The sequence below is a fragment of the Poecilia mexicana genome, unplaced genomic scaffold, assembly GCF_051168715.1.
Source record: "Poecilia mexicana isolate PSO_F unplaced genomic scaffold, ASM5116871v1 scaffold_2, whole genome shotgun sequence".
NCBI classification, from domain to species: Eukaryota; Metazoa; Chordata; class Actinopteri; order Cyprinodontiformes; family Poeciliidae; genus Poecilia; species Poecilia mexicana.
This window is the reverse complement of record NW_028263371.1, coordinates 51243805-51257107: the sequence shown is the minus strand read 5'-3', so window position 1 is coordinate 51257107 and position 13303 is coordinate 51243805. Positions and strand designations below refer to the sequence as shown.

At 37.8% G+C, this 13303-nt stretch overlaps 1 protein-coding gene across 1 annotated transcript; it reads left to right on the top strand.

Moving 5' to 3' along the window:
• The first annotated feature begins 75 nt into the window (after positions 1 to 75).
• Positions 76 to 12738, top strand: agr1 (anterior gradient 1). The gene is made up of 8 exons (XM_014991862.2): positions 76 to 178; positions 9195 to 9307; positions 9443 to 9506; positions 9735 to 9787; positions 10574 to 10650; positions 10885 to 10948; positions 11764 to 11847; positions 12405 to 12738. Exons 1-8 carry the CDS (start codon positions 168 to 170, stop codon positions 12452 to 12454), a joined length of 516 nt encoding a protein of 171 aa, XP_014847348.2. The 5' UTR covers positions 76 to 167; the 3' UTR covers positions 12455 to 12738.
• Positions 12739 to 13303: the final 565 nt, after the last annotated feature.

Below are 13303 nucleotides of genomic sequence, written 5' to 3'. Positions count from 1 at the left end.
GGTGTGTTTGTGTGCGCATACATATAATAGCTTCTTAGTGAGTAACATTTTCTCTTTGTTTCATAGTCATTTCAAACTATTATATAAATACCTGTTTGGCAAGTTTAGCTAAAAGAAAACTGACAAAAGGGAAGTAATTGAGGCGAGCAAGCACAGACTCTTGCTTCATGCTGACAAGGTAAGACATCCACCATCTACAGAAGACAAGAATAGTAGAATTTTGAGTTGTTTTTTCTTTTAGAACATTGTGGTGGCCATTTATGTAATGTTTGAAACTTATAATTTCTACTAATTTAGTCTTTCACTTTGGGAAGTTTAGAATTTATTTAAGTTAAGTTTAGATCCACAATCTGTAGATAATTTGTATATTTGAATTGATTATGTTAATTGGTTAGACCCTCCCATTAATTTAAGTAATTAAAACACACCGGGTCCGGGGTGGATGGAGGGTTTTGGCAAATGTTTGGTGTGTGAATGGGAGGTTTTGTAAATGATTTTTTGACCACTTTTACCTTCATTTTTGACTAAGTTGTAGGACATTTTTTGGTAATTATTTTGTCGCTATTTTTACAAGAAATAAAGAATATATTTTTTCAAACAAATTAAGTTGGAAGTGCGTTCTAATCAGAAACCACCTGTCAACACCCACGGCCTTTGTTGGAGTATTGTTTTTTGGAAACTAGAAGGCCGCGACATTTAAGTCAAAAAATCATTTTTTTGGACCATCTTTGGAACGTTTGGATATTAGAAAAGACTTGGAAAAGCTTGGAAGATTGGATGATCGCACTTGGGCGACTGAAACTTCATGGAATGGACTTGGAGAAGACGCACAAAGTTCGTGAGTAAATGCGATACTTTGTTGAAGAAAGTAGAGACGCTGAGGTGCAAATTGAAAAGTTTGTTTTGGACAATTATCTTTTGGATTTAGAGAAACGAAATTTGTGTTGAAAATGGATGAACAAGATGAAGGATTTCAAAAGGAAAAGGAACTCTTTAATTTAATTAAAAGGCGCAGAGCCAAACTCGGCGTTCTGACAAGAAAAAGAAATGACATTCATGCTTTAATTGATGCTGGAGAATCAAAACCCTCCATAGATGAGCATATGAAAACTTTTAATAATTATTTAGCAGAATTTATGGACTTGCAATCTTCAGTTCAAAGACTTCTGAACGATGATGAAAAGGAAACCGATCACGGCGATTGGTATGAACCAAAGTTGATCAGTTTTAAAGAGTTCTTGGATGAGATCGAAGTTTGGATGAATGGCGATCCTGATGCACAGAAGAGCGAAGTATGTTCAGCGTTTGATGTTGAATCAAAGGCGGCATCTCATGACCGTGACGTTGAGCCGGATGACAGCGTCTCACAGACTGCGCAACAAACGATCAGCAAAAACTTTGAAAGGCTATCTGGGTCCGCAGCTAAACCAGCCAGCAAGACGGCCAGCACGGCGCCCAGTATAATGAGTAAAGCCTCTAGTGCTCGGAGTTCGAGTTCCCGTGCGGCTTCAATGGCGCTGATGGAAGCCGAGGTGGAAAGAGCAGCTCTGAAAGCGGAGGCGGATGCGCTGCAAGAAAAACATGCGCTCGAGCTGGAAGAACTCCAGTTAAAAGCAAGAAAAGAAGCATTGGCTTTGAGAACCAAGCTGGTGAAGGCGGATGCAAAGATGAAAATCTACAACTCTGCGCAAGAACAGAAAAGTTCCAGCGCTGACGTCGCAAGCCAGGAAACATCAGGTTCCACAGCATCTACTGAGTTCATACCCGCTGCTACAGCTCAAAAGGCTCCAAGAACACAGAAGCGATCGGCAACTCTTGCACCTTTGCCAATGCCCCACGAGACATCTATTAATGAAACATTAGTGAAACCGGAAGGGGAAAGCCCAAGACAAATGTCTCAGGTTGATGTTCATAGTAGTGCTTTAACAGAGATCATGAAGAAGCAGAATGAAATCACTGAGATGCTTGTAAAACAGCAAAGACTGTCATTCCTGCCATCTGTAGAAATCCCTGTTTTTAGTGGCGATCCTTTGCATTTTAGATCCTTTCTTAAGGCTTTTGAGCAAGGAATAGAAACTAAGACAGACAACATGCAGGACAGGCTTTATTACTTGGAACAGTTTACCTCAGGTCAGCCAAAAACTTTAGTGAGAAGTTGTATGCACATGAGTCCAGAAACTGCTTATGTAGAAGCCAAAAAACAGCTTGAGTGGAACTTTGGTAACAGAGCAAAAATAACATCTGCATTTATAGACAAAGCTCTGAATTGGTCAGTTTTAAAGTCTGATGATGCCACTACTTTAAGAGCTTATACATTATTTCTAAGAAGTTGTTTCAACACAATGGATGAAGCTGGGTTTATTGATGAGCTTGAAAACTCTACCAATATGAGAATTCTTGTTTCAAAGTTGCCTTTTAGACTTCGTGATAAATGGCGACTTATTGTGGTTGACATAGCAGAAAAATACGATCGTAGAGCAAAGTTTAAAGATCTTCTTGATTTTTTGGAAAAACAAACAAAAGCTGCATTAGATCCTGTTTTTGGAGAAAGTCAAAATGCAAAAGAAAAGATGGCTTTAAAACCATCAAAGGTTCCTTTTAAAACCAAAAGCAGCAGTTTTGCCACTTCTGTTGCTGTAATTTCTAAACAAAGCAATGACAAACAGGTCCAGTTTAGTCATAAAAATGTAAAGATGACTACAACTCTATGCTTGTTCTGTCATGGAAGTCATTGCATGGAAAAGTGTGACTCCTTTAAGAGGAAAACCAACAAAGAAAAGGTGACATTCATTAAAAGTAAAGGTATATGCTTTGGCTGCTTACAGAAGGGGCATATGAGTAAAAACTGTCCACAGCGTTTAACATGCCTCACCTGTAATAAAAGTCACCCTACGGTTCTGCATATTGCACCAGCAGAGCAGCAGCATCAAACAGTTAAGACTGAGAATGAAGAGTCACCAGTCTCAAGTGCTCTTGTATCTTTGAATGTTGGTAGCTACACTGGGGCCGGGTCTAATGAATGTGCTCTGTCAGTTGTCCCAGTAAAAGTAAAGTTGGAAAAGGGGACAAAGATCGTAGAGACTTATGCCTTTCTAGATCCAGGCAGCTCTGCAACATTTTGTACAGAGGCTTTGATGATGCAGTTAAATGCGTCTGGAAAGAGAGTGGAAATCATACTAAAAACCATGGGTCAGGAAAAGCCTGTAAGTAGCTATAGACTATCTGGTTTGGAAGTAGCTGCTTTAAAAGAAAATGAGTACTTGAAGTTGCCTGATGTATATACTCAACAATCCATTCCTGTCACTAAAGAAAATATCCCTAAAAAGGAAGACTTAAGAAAATGGTCTTATCTAAAAGGTGTTGAGTTGACACCAATAGATGCTGGCATTGGGCTGCTCATTGGTGTAAACGCTCCTAAAGCATTGGAACCTTGGAAAATAGTTAACAGTGAAGGTAGTGGGCCTTATGCTGTGCTAACACGTCTTGGTTGGGTTGTTAATGGTCCGCTCAGTCAGGGTAGTGAAGAAAATGGACATGTTGCTGGTTCTATCCAGGTGAACCGTGTGTCTATAAGTAGTTTGGAAGAAATGCTGGTCAGTCAGTATAACCAGGATTTTGTAGAGCACCAGTTCAATGAGCATGCTGAAATGTCTGTAGAAGACAAACAGTTCATGGACATTATGTCAAAGTCAGCGGTGCTTAAAGACGGTCACTATTACCTGAAGTTACCCTTTCGTAATCCTGAAGTAAAAATGCCCAACAACAAACAGGTGGCCCAGCAGAGGGCGCAATGTCTGTTAAAACGATTTCAGAAGGATAAGCAATTTTTCGAAGAGTACAAAGAATTTATGCATAACATCAGTGTGGAAGAACATTCAGAAATCATTCCACAAGATCAAGTGGAACATGAGGAAGGAAAGGTGTGGTATGTACCTCATCATGGGGTCTACCACCCCCGCAAGAAAACACTGCGGGTTGTCTATGATTGTGCGGCAACGTTTGCTGGAACATCACTGAACAAAGAGCTGTTGCAGGGACCAGATTTGACTAGCACCTTATTAGGTGTGCTCATTCGTTTTCGGCAAGGTCCAATAGCACTTATGACAGACATTAAAGGGATGTTCCACCAAGTCAGAGTTGCTGAAGAACATGTAAATTACCTACGTTTTCTCTGGTGGCCCAACGGTGACATCACAAAAGAGCTTGTTGAGCATAGAATGTTGGTCCATATTTTTGGTGCAGTCTCTTCCCCTAGTTGTGCCACATATGCACTTTTAAAGACTGCTGATGACAACGAACATCTGTACCCAGAAGAGATTATTAATACAATCAGACACAGTTTTTATGTAGATGACTGTCTCAGGTCTGTCCAGACTGTTGAGCAGGCCATTTCTCTTTATCAACAGCTCACTGAGGTGTGTGCCAAGGGGGGATTTAAGCTCAATAAATGGGTGTGTAGTGAGCGCTCTGTCCTCTCTCAGATCCTGGAGGAAAATAGAGCAACAGGTGTAAAGATGCTAGATCTTAGCCGGGACCAGCTTCCCACTGAAAGAACCCTGGGGGTGCAATGGGATGTTGAACAGGATGTTTTCACCTTTAGCATTGTAAACAAACACCAGCCACTAACAAGGCGTGGTATTCTGTCCATTGTCAGCTCTATTTACGACCCTTTGGGTTTCTTAGCTCCAGTTATTCTCCCTGCTAAACAGATTCTTCAACATTTATGTAAACTGAAGTTTGGCTGGGATGAGAAAATTCCACCAGAAAAGGCACAAATTTGGAAAGAATGGGTCGAAGATTTAGTTCTTCTTGACAACTTTAGTGTCAGACGATGCATCACACCCAAAGAATTTGGAGAGATAAAAAGTGCACAGCTGCATCATTTTTGTGATGCCAGTGAAACTGGGTTTGGTGCTGTGTCTTATCTTAGGGTATCTAATGACAAACAGGAAGTGTGTGTTTCCTTTGTTATTGGCAAAGCAAGGGTAGCACCATTAAAACAAGTCACCATACCACGACTTGAACTTGCTGCTGCAGTTTTAGCTGTGCGTCTGGACAAAATGCTGTCAGTTCAACTTGAACTCAACCTGAGCGACTCAGTTTTCTGGTGTGACAGCACAACCGTCCTGCAGTACATTGCAAACACAACAACACGGTTTAAAACATATGTAGCTAATAGAGTGTCCATCATTCGTGATCTTACAAAGGTTACTCAATGGAGATACATTAGCTCAAAGTTAAATCCTGCTGATGCAGCCTCTCGAGGCATGAAGATTAGCCCTTTTTTAAAGTCTTCCACCTGGATCAGTGGACCAGAATTTCTCGTAAAACCTGAGATTCAATGGCCAACAGTGATCAAAGAAAGACCTGTCCATTTGGAACCTGATCCAGAGGTTAAAGATCAGATCCTGACATGCGTAGCTTTGTTGGAAAAGGTGTGTCCCACTACTAAGCTGCTAATGTACTTTTCCAGTTGGACAAAACTAAAAAGAAGTGTAGCATGGATCCTGAAACTAAAAAAAAAGATGCAAACAAAGAAGTTGCTAACTAGACACTGTGGAAATAAAATGTATAATGATCAGGACAACAAAATGGATGTTCAGCTTACAACTGATGATCTCTTCAAGGCCGAGGAAGCCATAGTGAGCTTTGTGCAAAGAAAACATTTTGGTGATGAAATGGCTGCCCTGAGCTCTGGTGCAGTGAAGAAGTCAAGTCATCTGTACAAGCTTGATCCTGTTGTTACCGATGGTGTGTTGAGAGTGGGTGGCAGACTGAGCAAAGCAGCATTACCAGAAGAAACAAAACATCCTGCAATATTGCCTAAAGAAAGCCATGTTTCAAAGCTCATTCTTCAACATATCCATGAAAAGGTTGGACACAGAGGAAGAAATCACATGCTTTCTACTCTTCGACGACAGTACTGGATCCCTCATGCTAATTCAGCAGCTAGAAAGATAATCAGAGACTGTATGATGTGTCAAAGACAACGACGAAAGCCAGGTGAGCAAAAAATGTCAGATCTTCCTACTGACAGACTCTTAACTGATCTTCCACCATTTACTTATGTTGGTGTTGATTACTTTGGACCAATAGCAGTGAAGAGAGGGAGAACTATTGTTAAAAGATATGGAGTTCTCTTCACATGTCTAACATGTCGTGCAGTTCACCTGGAGGTGGCACATTCTCTTGACACAGATTCCTGCATAAACGCCATCAGGAGATTCATCTGCCGCAGAGGACAAGTAAAGGAAATGAGGTCGGACAACGGAACCAACTTTGTCAGCTCAAATCGTGAGTTAAAGCAAGCCGTGTTGGAGCTAGAACAAAGCAAAATCCAAAAATGCTTAGCACAAGATGGCATAAAGTGGTCTTTCAACCCTCCTTATTCAAGAAAGAGGACCTGTACATTCGGAGACGTTGGAGGCAAGCCCAGTACATTGTGGACCTGTTCTGGAAACGGTGGGTGAAAGAATATCTTCCTTTGTTGCAAGAGCGACGGAAATGGAACAAGACTCACAGAAACTTTGCCATTGATGATGTGGTGCTTGTTGTCGACGAGGCTGCACCGAGAAATTCTTGGCCTATTGGACGCATCACAGAAACCATGGCAGATGCAAGTGGATTAGTTCGACGTGTTCGAGTCAAGACAAGAACAAATGAGCTGGAGAAGCCTATCAACAAGATATGTCTCCTGCTGGAGGCTGTATAGAGACAACAATAAATGTTTGTCTCCAACTGAGCTAAGTTCTGGAACCTCTGGCTCTACATTTACACTGATGCTCATTTACTGACATGCTGAACATCACATTCTGCTACATACACCTTTTTATACATACACAGACCATGCACATGGACAAGACTAACTTGGAAGTCATGGAACACATTGACTGTTTTGCTTTTTCATTTTTTCTAAAACAAATGGATAAAAAAAAAAAAAAAAAAAAAAAAAAACATTGTGGACTACTGCATAAATTGATGTTTAAGTGAATTTTGTCATTGATACAGAAACATTGAAGAGCTAAAAATCTGCTAATGTTAATATTGATCTTGTATTTGGTAATGGCCTCGTATGCAGATATTATAATTCTTGTACATGAATTAGGGGCCGGGATGTGGTGGCCATTTATGTAATGTTTGAAACTTATAATTTCTACTAATTTAGTCTTTCACTTTGGGAAGTTTAGAATTTATTTAAGTTAAGTTTAGATCCACAATCTGTAGATAATTTGTATATTTGAATTGATTATGTTAATTGGTTAGACCCTCCCATTAATTTAAGTAATTAAAACACACCGGGTCCGGGGTGGATGGAGGGTTTTGGCAAATGTTTGGTGTGTGAATGGGAGGTTTTGTAAATGATTTTTTGACCACTTTTACCTTCATTTTTGACTAAGTTGTAGGACATTTTTTGGTAATTATTTTGTCGCTATTTTTACAAGAAATAAAGAATATATTTTTTCAAACAAATTAAGTTGGAAGTGCGTTCTAATCAGAAACCACCTGTCAACACCCACGGCCTTTGTTGGAGTATTGTTTTTTGGAAACTAGAAGGCCGCGACAAACATGAAAAGCTGATTGAAAGATAGTTGGATTTGTAAGGGTAATCTAATGAATGAGATGTAACAACAAAGAGTGTGACTCACTGAATACTGTTAGAATAAGACTTATCTTTATGCTGTTTTCACATGTAGTATTTGTTTGAAGCAAATCCTCCAAAACAACAAAAAGCTTCTGACTTCACAGAAGAAACTGACCTTATAAAATCATGACAAATCTCATTTTCTTGAGAAAGATTCATTAGAAAGAATTTATTACGATGTGTTTTTTTTCCTGAATTGCTTTGTTGCATTTTTCAGATCAAATTAAAATACTCCTAACTCAAACTTTCACAACACTTGGTCCTTTGTGCTTACCGTAGGAGTTTCTACATTTCAGATCGCTTAGGACCTGCATCATTTACTTCCATAAATTCTCTGCTGTTTTATGATATAATTTGTTTATGTCAGTCAAAATGGTCTATGACAGTGAGCTGAGCTGAATAGTCATTCTCTCTAAAACTAATCATCCCCATTTCATTGCTTGAGTCATTACAAACATAAATGTTGAACTTGTTCTCAAGATCTGTCGATATTTATGCATTTTTTTCTTATTCTTCCTTAAAGATGTCAGCAATTCCAAAGGATGTTTCTTGCGTTTGTTTTATATGAATCCATACTTTGCTTTTGTACAATGTTGTGAACAAATTAGAATTGCAGACACTTATGGAGTAAAAGGTGTCTGCAAAAAGCATGATTTTTAGTGTCTGATACTTATTTACCAATGGTTGTGCTAATTGAACCTCGTGTTGTCTTGAGCATTTTCAGGTAGTGTCAACAAGATCTGGCTTCCTTACATTAGAAAACACTTCTAGAGTGAATAATCATAAACATGGTGTCAGTACTTTTTATAGTGATGAAACTGACACTTTCATTGGTATGAATATGAGGTTTTTAGGAATTAACTATCCATTACAACCTTTGCAAGTATCAAAACTACCTGTTTTAATGAATCCACAAGCTGTTGGGTAAATGTTAGTAGGAGTATGAGGAATGCCACAAAGACTCTGAGAAAAAACGTAAAATCAAAAATCATCAAAGTCTTCAGAAGTTCACATTATTCTAGAATGACAGACTTTACCACTGCCATTCAAAGTAAATCATTTTTGAAGAACAGATGTAACAGACTGGACATGGGATCATTTCTCATGTTTTCACTGCATAATATTCTTCATATTTGTTTTCAGTTCAAAGCACTTTAGTGTTGGTATTTTCCACCCTGGTTGTTCATTTTCCAACTGATATGGAAAATGAACAAACGATAATTCAAGGCGTGTGCGTTCAATCTGGTACACGCTCAACTCCTGCTTACCTGTCAAACCTGAAATGTGAACAGCCCGTGGAGCAGGAAGGTTCAGATTGAGCTAAATGAACAGACCACATGGGGGAGGATTCTTCCTTTCATTGAATAAAATTGTTATTTTTGTATTTGATTTATTAACAAGCTTTTTACACCTTTGTTGTTATCGCAATTACTATAATTGCAATAATTTGTAAGGTTCTTGGTGCCCTATGCTCAGTGAGTCATGTGCGTGGGCGGAGACGCCACACCTGACACTCATGTTAAACAGTCGATTTTTACTGTGGTTTTCTCAGAGGTCGGGGAGCGATGCTTCGCTGGGTCGTGCTTGCTTTGTTCATCAGCCTCTGTGCCATTGCTGAGGCACAGAGCAAAAAGGCGAAGACTGCACCTCCGACCCCGTCAAGAGGTGAAGTTCAGTTTGAGCAGATTGATTTCATCACAGGCCTGAATTAAAGTCTAAAATTAGCTGATTTGGAAATACTCTGTTAAACATTTTGCTACTTGGTGGCAACATCTTGATTTTTTTTTTTTCCTTCTTCAGGATGGGGGAAAAATATTAAATGGGTCAAAAATTATGAAGAGGGCCTGGCGGAAAGTGCCAAGAGGTAGGACTTTGAACCCATTCTTTGACTGCATGATAAGATTATCTTCTTTTCAATGTAGCTTTTTTTTCTTGTCACACACAGGTAAACAGTTGGCTTTATAAAGTCATTAATCATGTAAAATTTGCCACTGCACCTCAATTTGTCAATAGATTAATTGCATTTACACCCTCAGTGTGCTTACTGTGCTGAAGAACCCACTGAGTTGATTCACTGGTTTTATTTTCGCAGTCAGAAACCACTGATAGTCATTCATCATCTAGACAACTGCCCACACAGTAAAGGTACTGTAGAACTTTGGTTTTGTTCAATGAAAAAAAAATGTACACGTATAGATGCAGATCTGCAAACCCTCTGTTATTGTGGTTACTTTGACTTCACGGGGAGTTCAGTGCTTGTGTCCCCGATTCCCTGCAGTGTAGGTAATGAAGTATGCTGGATTTCTAGATATAAATCACTCAGTTGGTTTTCTGGAGGCGAGGTGGGTAGAAGTCTCAACAACAAAGCAGAGCTGGATCTCAGTTTTGTTCTTTGAACTGCACTTCTATTGGCATCCTTTGTAAAGAGGTGTAAAAGGCCTTTTAAATGTGTATTGCCTAGCAAAAAGAAGTTTATTCTGTGGAAGAATATAAAAATCCTACGTTAAGCTAGAAACACCAGATTTTGTTGTACAAAGTACTGACAGACCTACCAGGAAAACTTGGTGGTCCTAATGGAGAGAAGGGTCTTTGAGGAATTTCTTTCTCTTGATCATCCAGAGACTTGTGTCCTCTACTTTATTTTCTTCATCTCGTCTCAGTATTTTGTATAGGATTTAGGACTAAGGACTGAGATCTCTATGAAATGAGGTTCATTTTATGTCAAATGAACTATTTGTATGTTAATTTGTCCATTTTTTGGATCATTATCCTGCCTGTCAATTTAAATTCAACTGTCATACATTTACATTTATAGGTTAGTGTATTTTAAAAATGTCCTGTAAAATGTGGATTTTATTTATTGTTATTTTTGTCATTACTATCATATCATATCCAATTAAATTTCTCAGACTAGATGTAATTATTTAACAGCTCTGAAGGAGGCATTTGTTGCTCATAAGTCCATCCAGAAAATGGCCAAAGAGGACTTCATCATGCTTAACGTGGTGGTAAGTAAAATATTATACATCCTCTGAGGAGAAACTATGTTGTATAAAAATATTATTGGTCATGACATTTCTAGATATGTTATTATTAATGCAATTTTTGGGAAAATCTATTCAGATTAGTGTTAATGTTTATTTAGGTTTGTTATGGTTTCACACTCTATTTTGGCTCTGTGTAAATTAACACATTTAACATTGGCGGTTATTATAATTATTGTGATTATTGTTCTTCTACAGGAGGAAACCGGGGACAAGCATCTGGCTCCTGATGGCTATTATGTTCCCAGAATCCTCTTTGTTGGTAAATACCCCCATCAATTATTATAATACGAATCAGTGATGTTAACTGCAGCTCTGAGAAAATCAGAAGTAAACATCAGAGAGGGATTTTATGCCTAATTAAATAGGATCATAACACAGAGTACATGAATATCAGTGAGAAGAATACATTATATCCATTTTAACTTGTTTTGATATTTTATGGGTAAATTCTGGGGGAAAATGTTTCCTTTTACTTTTTTCCCCACAACCTAAATGTTGGATAAAACTGGATTTGCAAATGCAGAAACCCTCTGAGTGGCTCTGACATATTCATGCTTCAGTGAGTAGACTGCAAAGATATTTCAATTTCAATGTATACATCAACATCTTACTAAAATATTTGAGACTTTAAGAATTTTAGTGGCTTTTAGTTTTGCTTCCAAATTAAAACACTTGAAAACATTAAGAGAACCAGTCAAAAAGTACTTTTATAGTATTTTATCCCAGTTTGTCCTGTAATTTAAAAAAAATTAAAAGAATTTTCATTTTTTATTGTTTACTCATATTTCTAAGTATTGTTAAAAAATATGTTAAATATAAATTTATCCAGTTTTTATATAAAAAAAACACACTTTCCTGTGGTTTCATAATTTTCTCACAACTCTGTGTGCTACTAATTTGATATAACTCTTTTGTGGATTAGCATTTTGCTATAGTTTCCCAACATCTTTTGTTTATTCTGCTATATTATTACTATGTTCTTCTAACTGCAATTCTAAGCCATTTATCAAAAGAAAACAGAGGTCATATAAACCAGGCCTGTATCTTTAGCTGATCATTTGTGTCATTCTGCAGATCCGTCTCACACTGTGCGTGCAGATATTGTGGGGGAATACAAAGACCGCCTCTACACCTACAGCCCAGATAACATGGAGCTCTGTGAGTGACTGTTAGCTCTCACTTTCACGCTGCTTGATCTTGTTTAATAGGGCGAAAGCATGCAAGGAGAATTCATATGTCCAATCTGTAAAGTAATCTTTACATGAACACTATGCAGGTTTTGCTTTTTCAAATTACACAGGAAAATGTTAAAATCATATTCTTTGTTGTCCAAAGGAATCCACATGTAGATATTTAGCTGTTTTAGCTTGAACTTAAGTGAAAGTGGGCGATTGATGGTAAAGGCTCCAGAAAAAAACTTATAAATTTTTTTCCAAGGGTTGTTAAAAAGGAATAAAAAGTGATGCAATAGTTTAGTTCTGAGTGGCAATGTTGAGAAAACTATTTGACACTCAAACTGGGAGTTAGCTGTTCATTGACATTGTGTTTTAACAAACTGAACCTCCTGTTGACAAGTGTGCAGTTTTCAGTTAATGTGGATTATTACAAACTGTTGCACAGCAGATGTACCTGCAGCTTGAATTAATGAACTGTCCTGTTGGCAGCTTAGTATCGGAGCTCTGATGTTTTTGTTCCTGTCCTCTGTTCTTTGGCAGTGGCAGCAAACATGAAGAAAGCCAAACTCCTGCTGCACAGTGAACTTTGACGCAGCTCTGCTTCTACCAATTGGATGCTCCTGCAGAAAGACCAGCACTTGAACTGTTACACGGTCTTTTAGAGCTCACTTAAATCAACACTAAGGAGAAGCAATTGTTATTTTATTCATGCATTTGTAATATTTCGGTTGCTGTTCTGCAGTAGTGCTTTTTTATGTCGAAAAATGGCTGCATACCTCAGAAAAAAGTGGAAAAACAACTTCAAATGTCAAGTTCTTTGCAATGTGTTGTTGTATCTTTAACCACATTGAAATAAATGCAATTTGAATCTAAAGCTTCAACTTTATTCTATTTACTCGCATTGAAATCTTAAAATTGTATTTTTTTAAGGGTTGTTAAGAAAAGAAAAAGCAAATTTACCACAAACTTTAATATTTTCAAAGTTCTGAGAGTTTATGAGTGAAACTAAAACTGAAATAGGAGCACAGAGTTACCAAATATTAATAAAATACATAACCTTCATTTTGATAATAACACGGAAACAATTAATTCTCACTTCAGGGAACCTAGAAAACAATAGATTTTAGTTTTATGGATATTGGCATTTTTCCAACACTAGGTGGCAGTGTGATATAGCTGGTTAAAGTAGACCATATGAAGGCATTTTAGAGATCGAATGCTTTCAATGTAATATTAACAAAAATCAAAAGAACGCTATAAGTTTCACTCAGTTTTAATAGGTAAAACCTTAATGCAGGTCAGAGCTCTGCAACCTGCAGCTCTGGAGTCACATGTGGTTCTTAAGAAGCTTGACAAAAATGCTAAAGAATTTAATGTTTAAAATGTACATTTAATTAGTAAAAGCTTGGCTTAACATTTTCATGCATAATATTTCTTTA

Bases quoted from the DNA above. Each gene is read 5' to 3' on its own strand.
- agr1 (XM_014991862.2), top strand. The intron at 9,308-9,442 runs GTGAAGTTCAGT...TTCCTTCTTCAG, and splicing joins ACCTCCGACCCCGTCAAGAG to GATGGGGGAAAAATATTAAA. The intron at 11,848-12,404 runs GTGAGTGACTGT...GTTCTTTGGCAG, and splicing joins CCCAGATAACATGGAGCTCT to TGGCAGCAAACATGAAGAAA.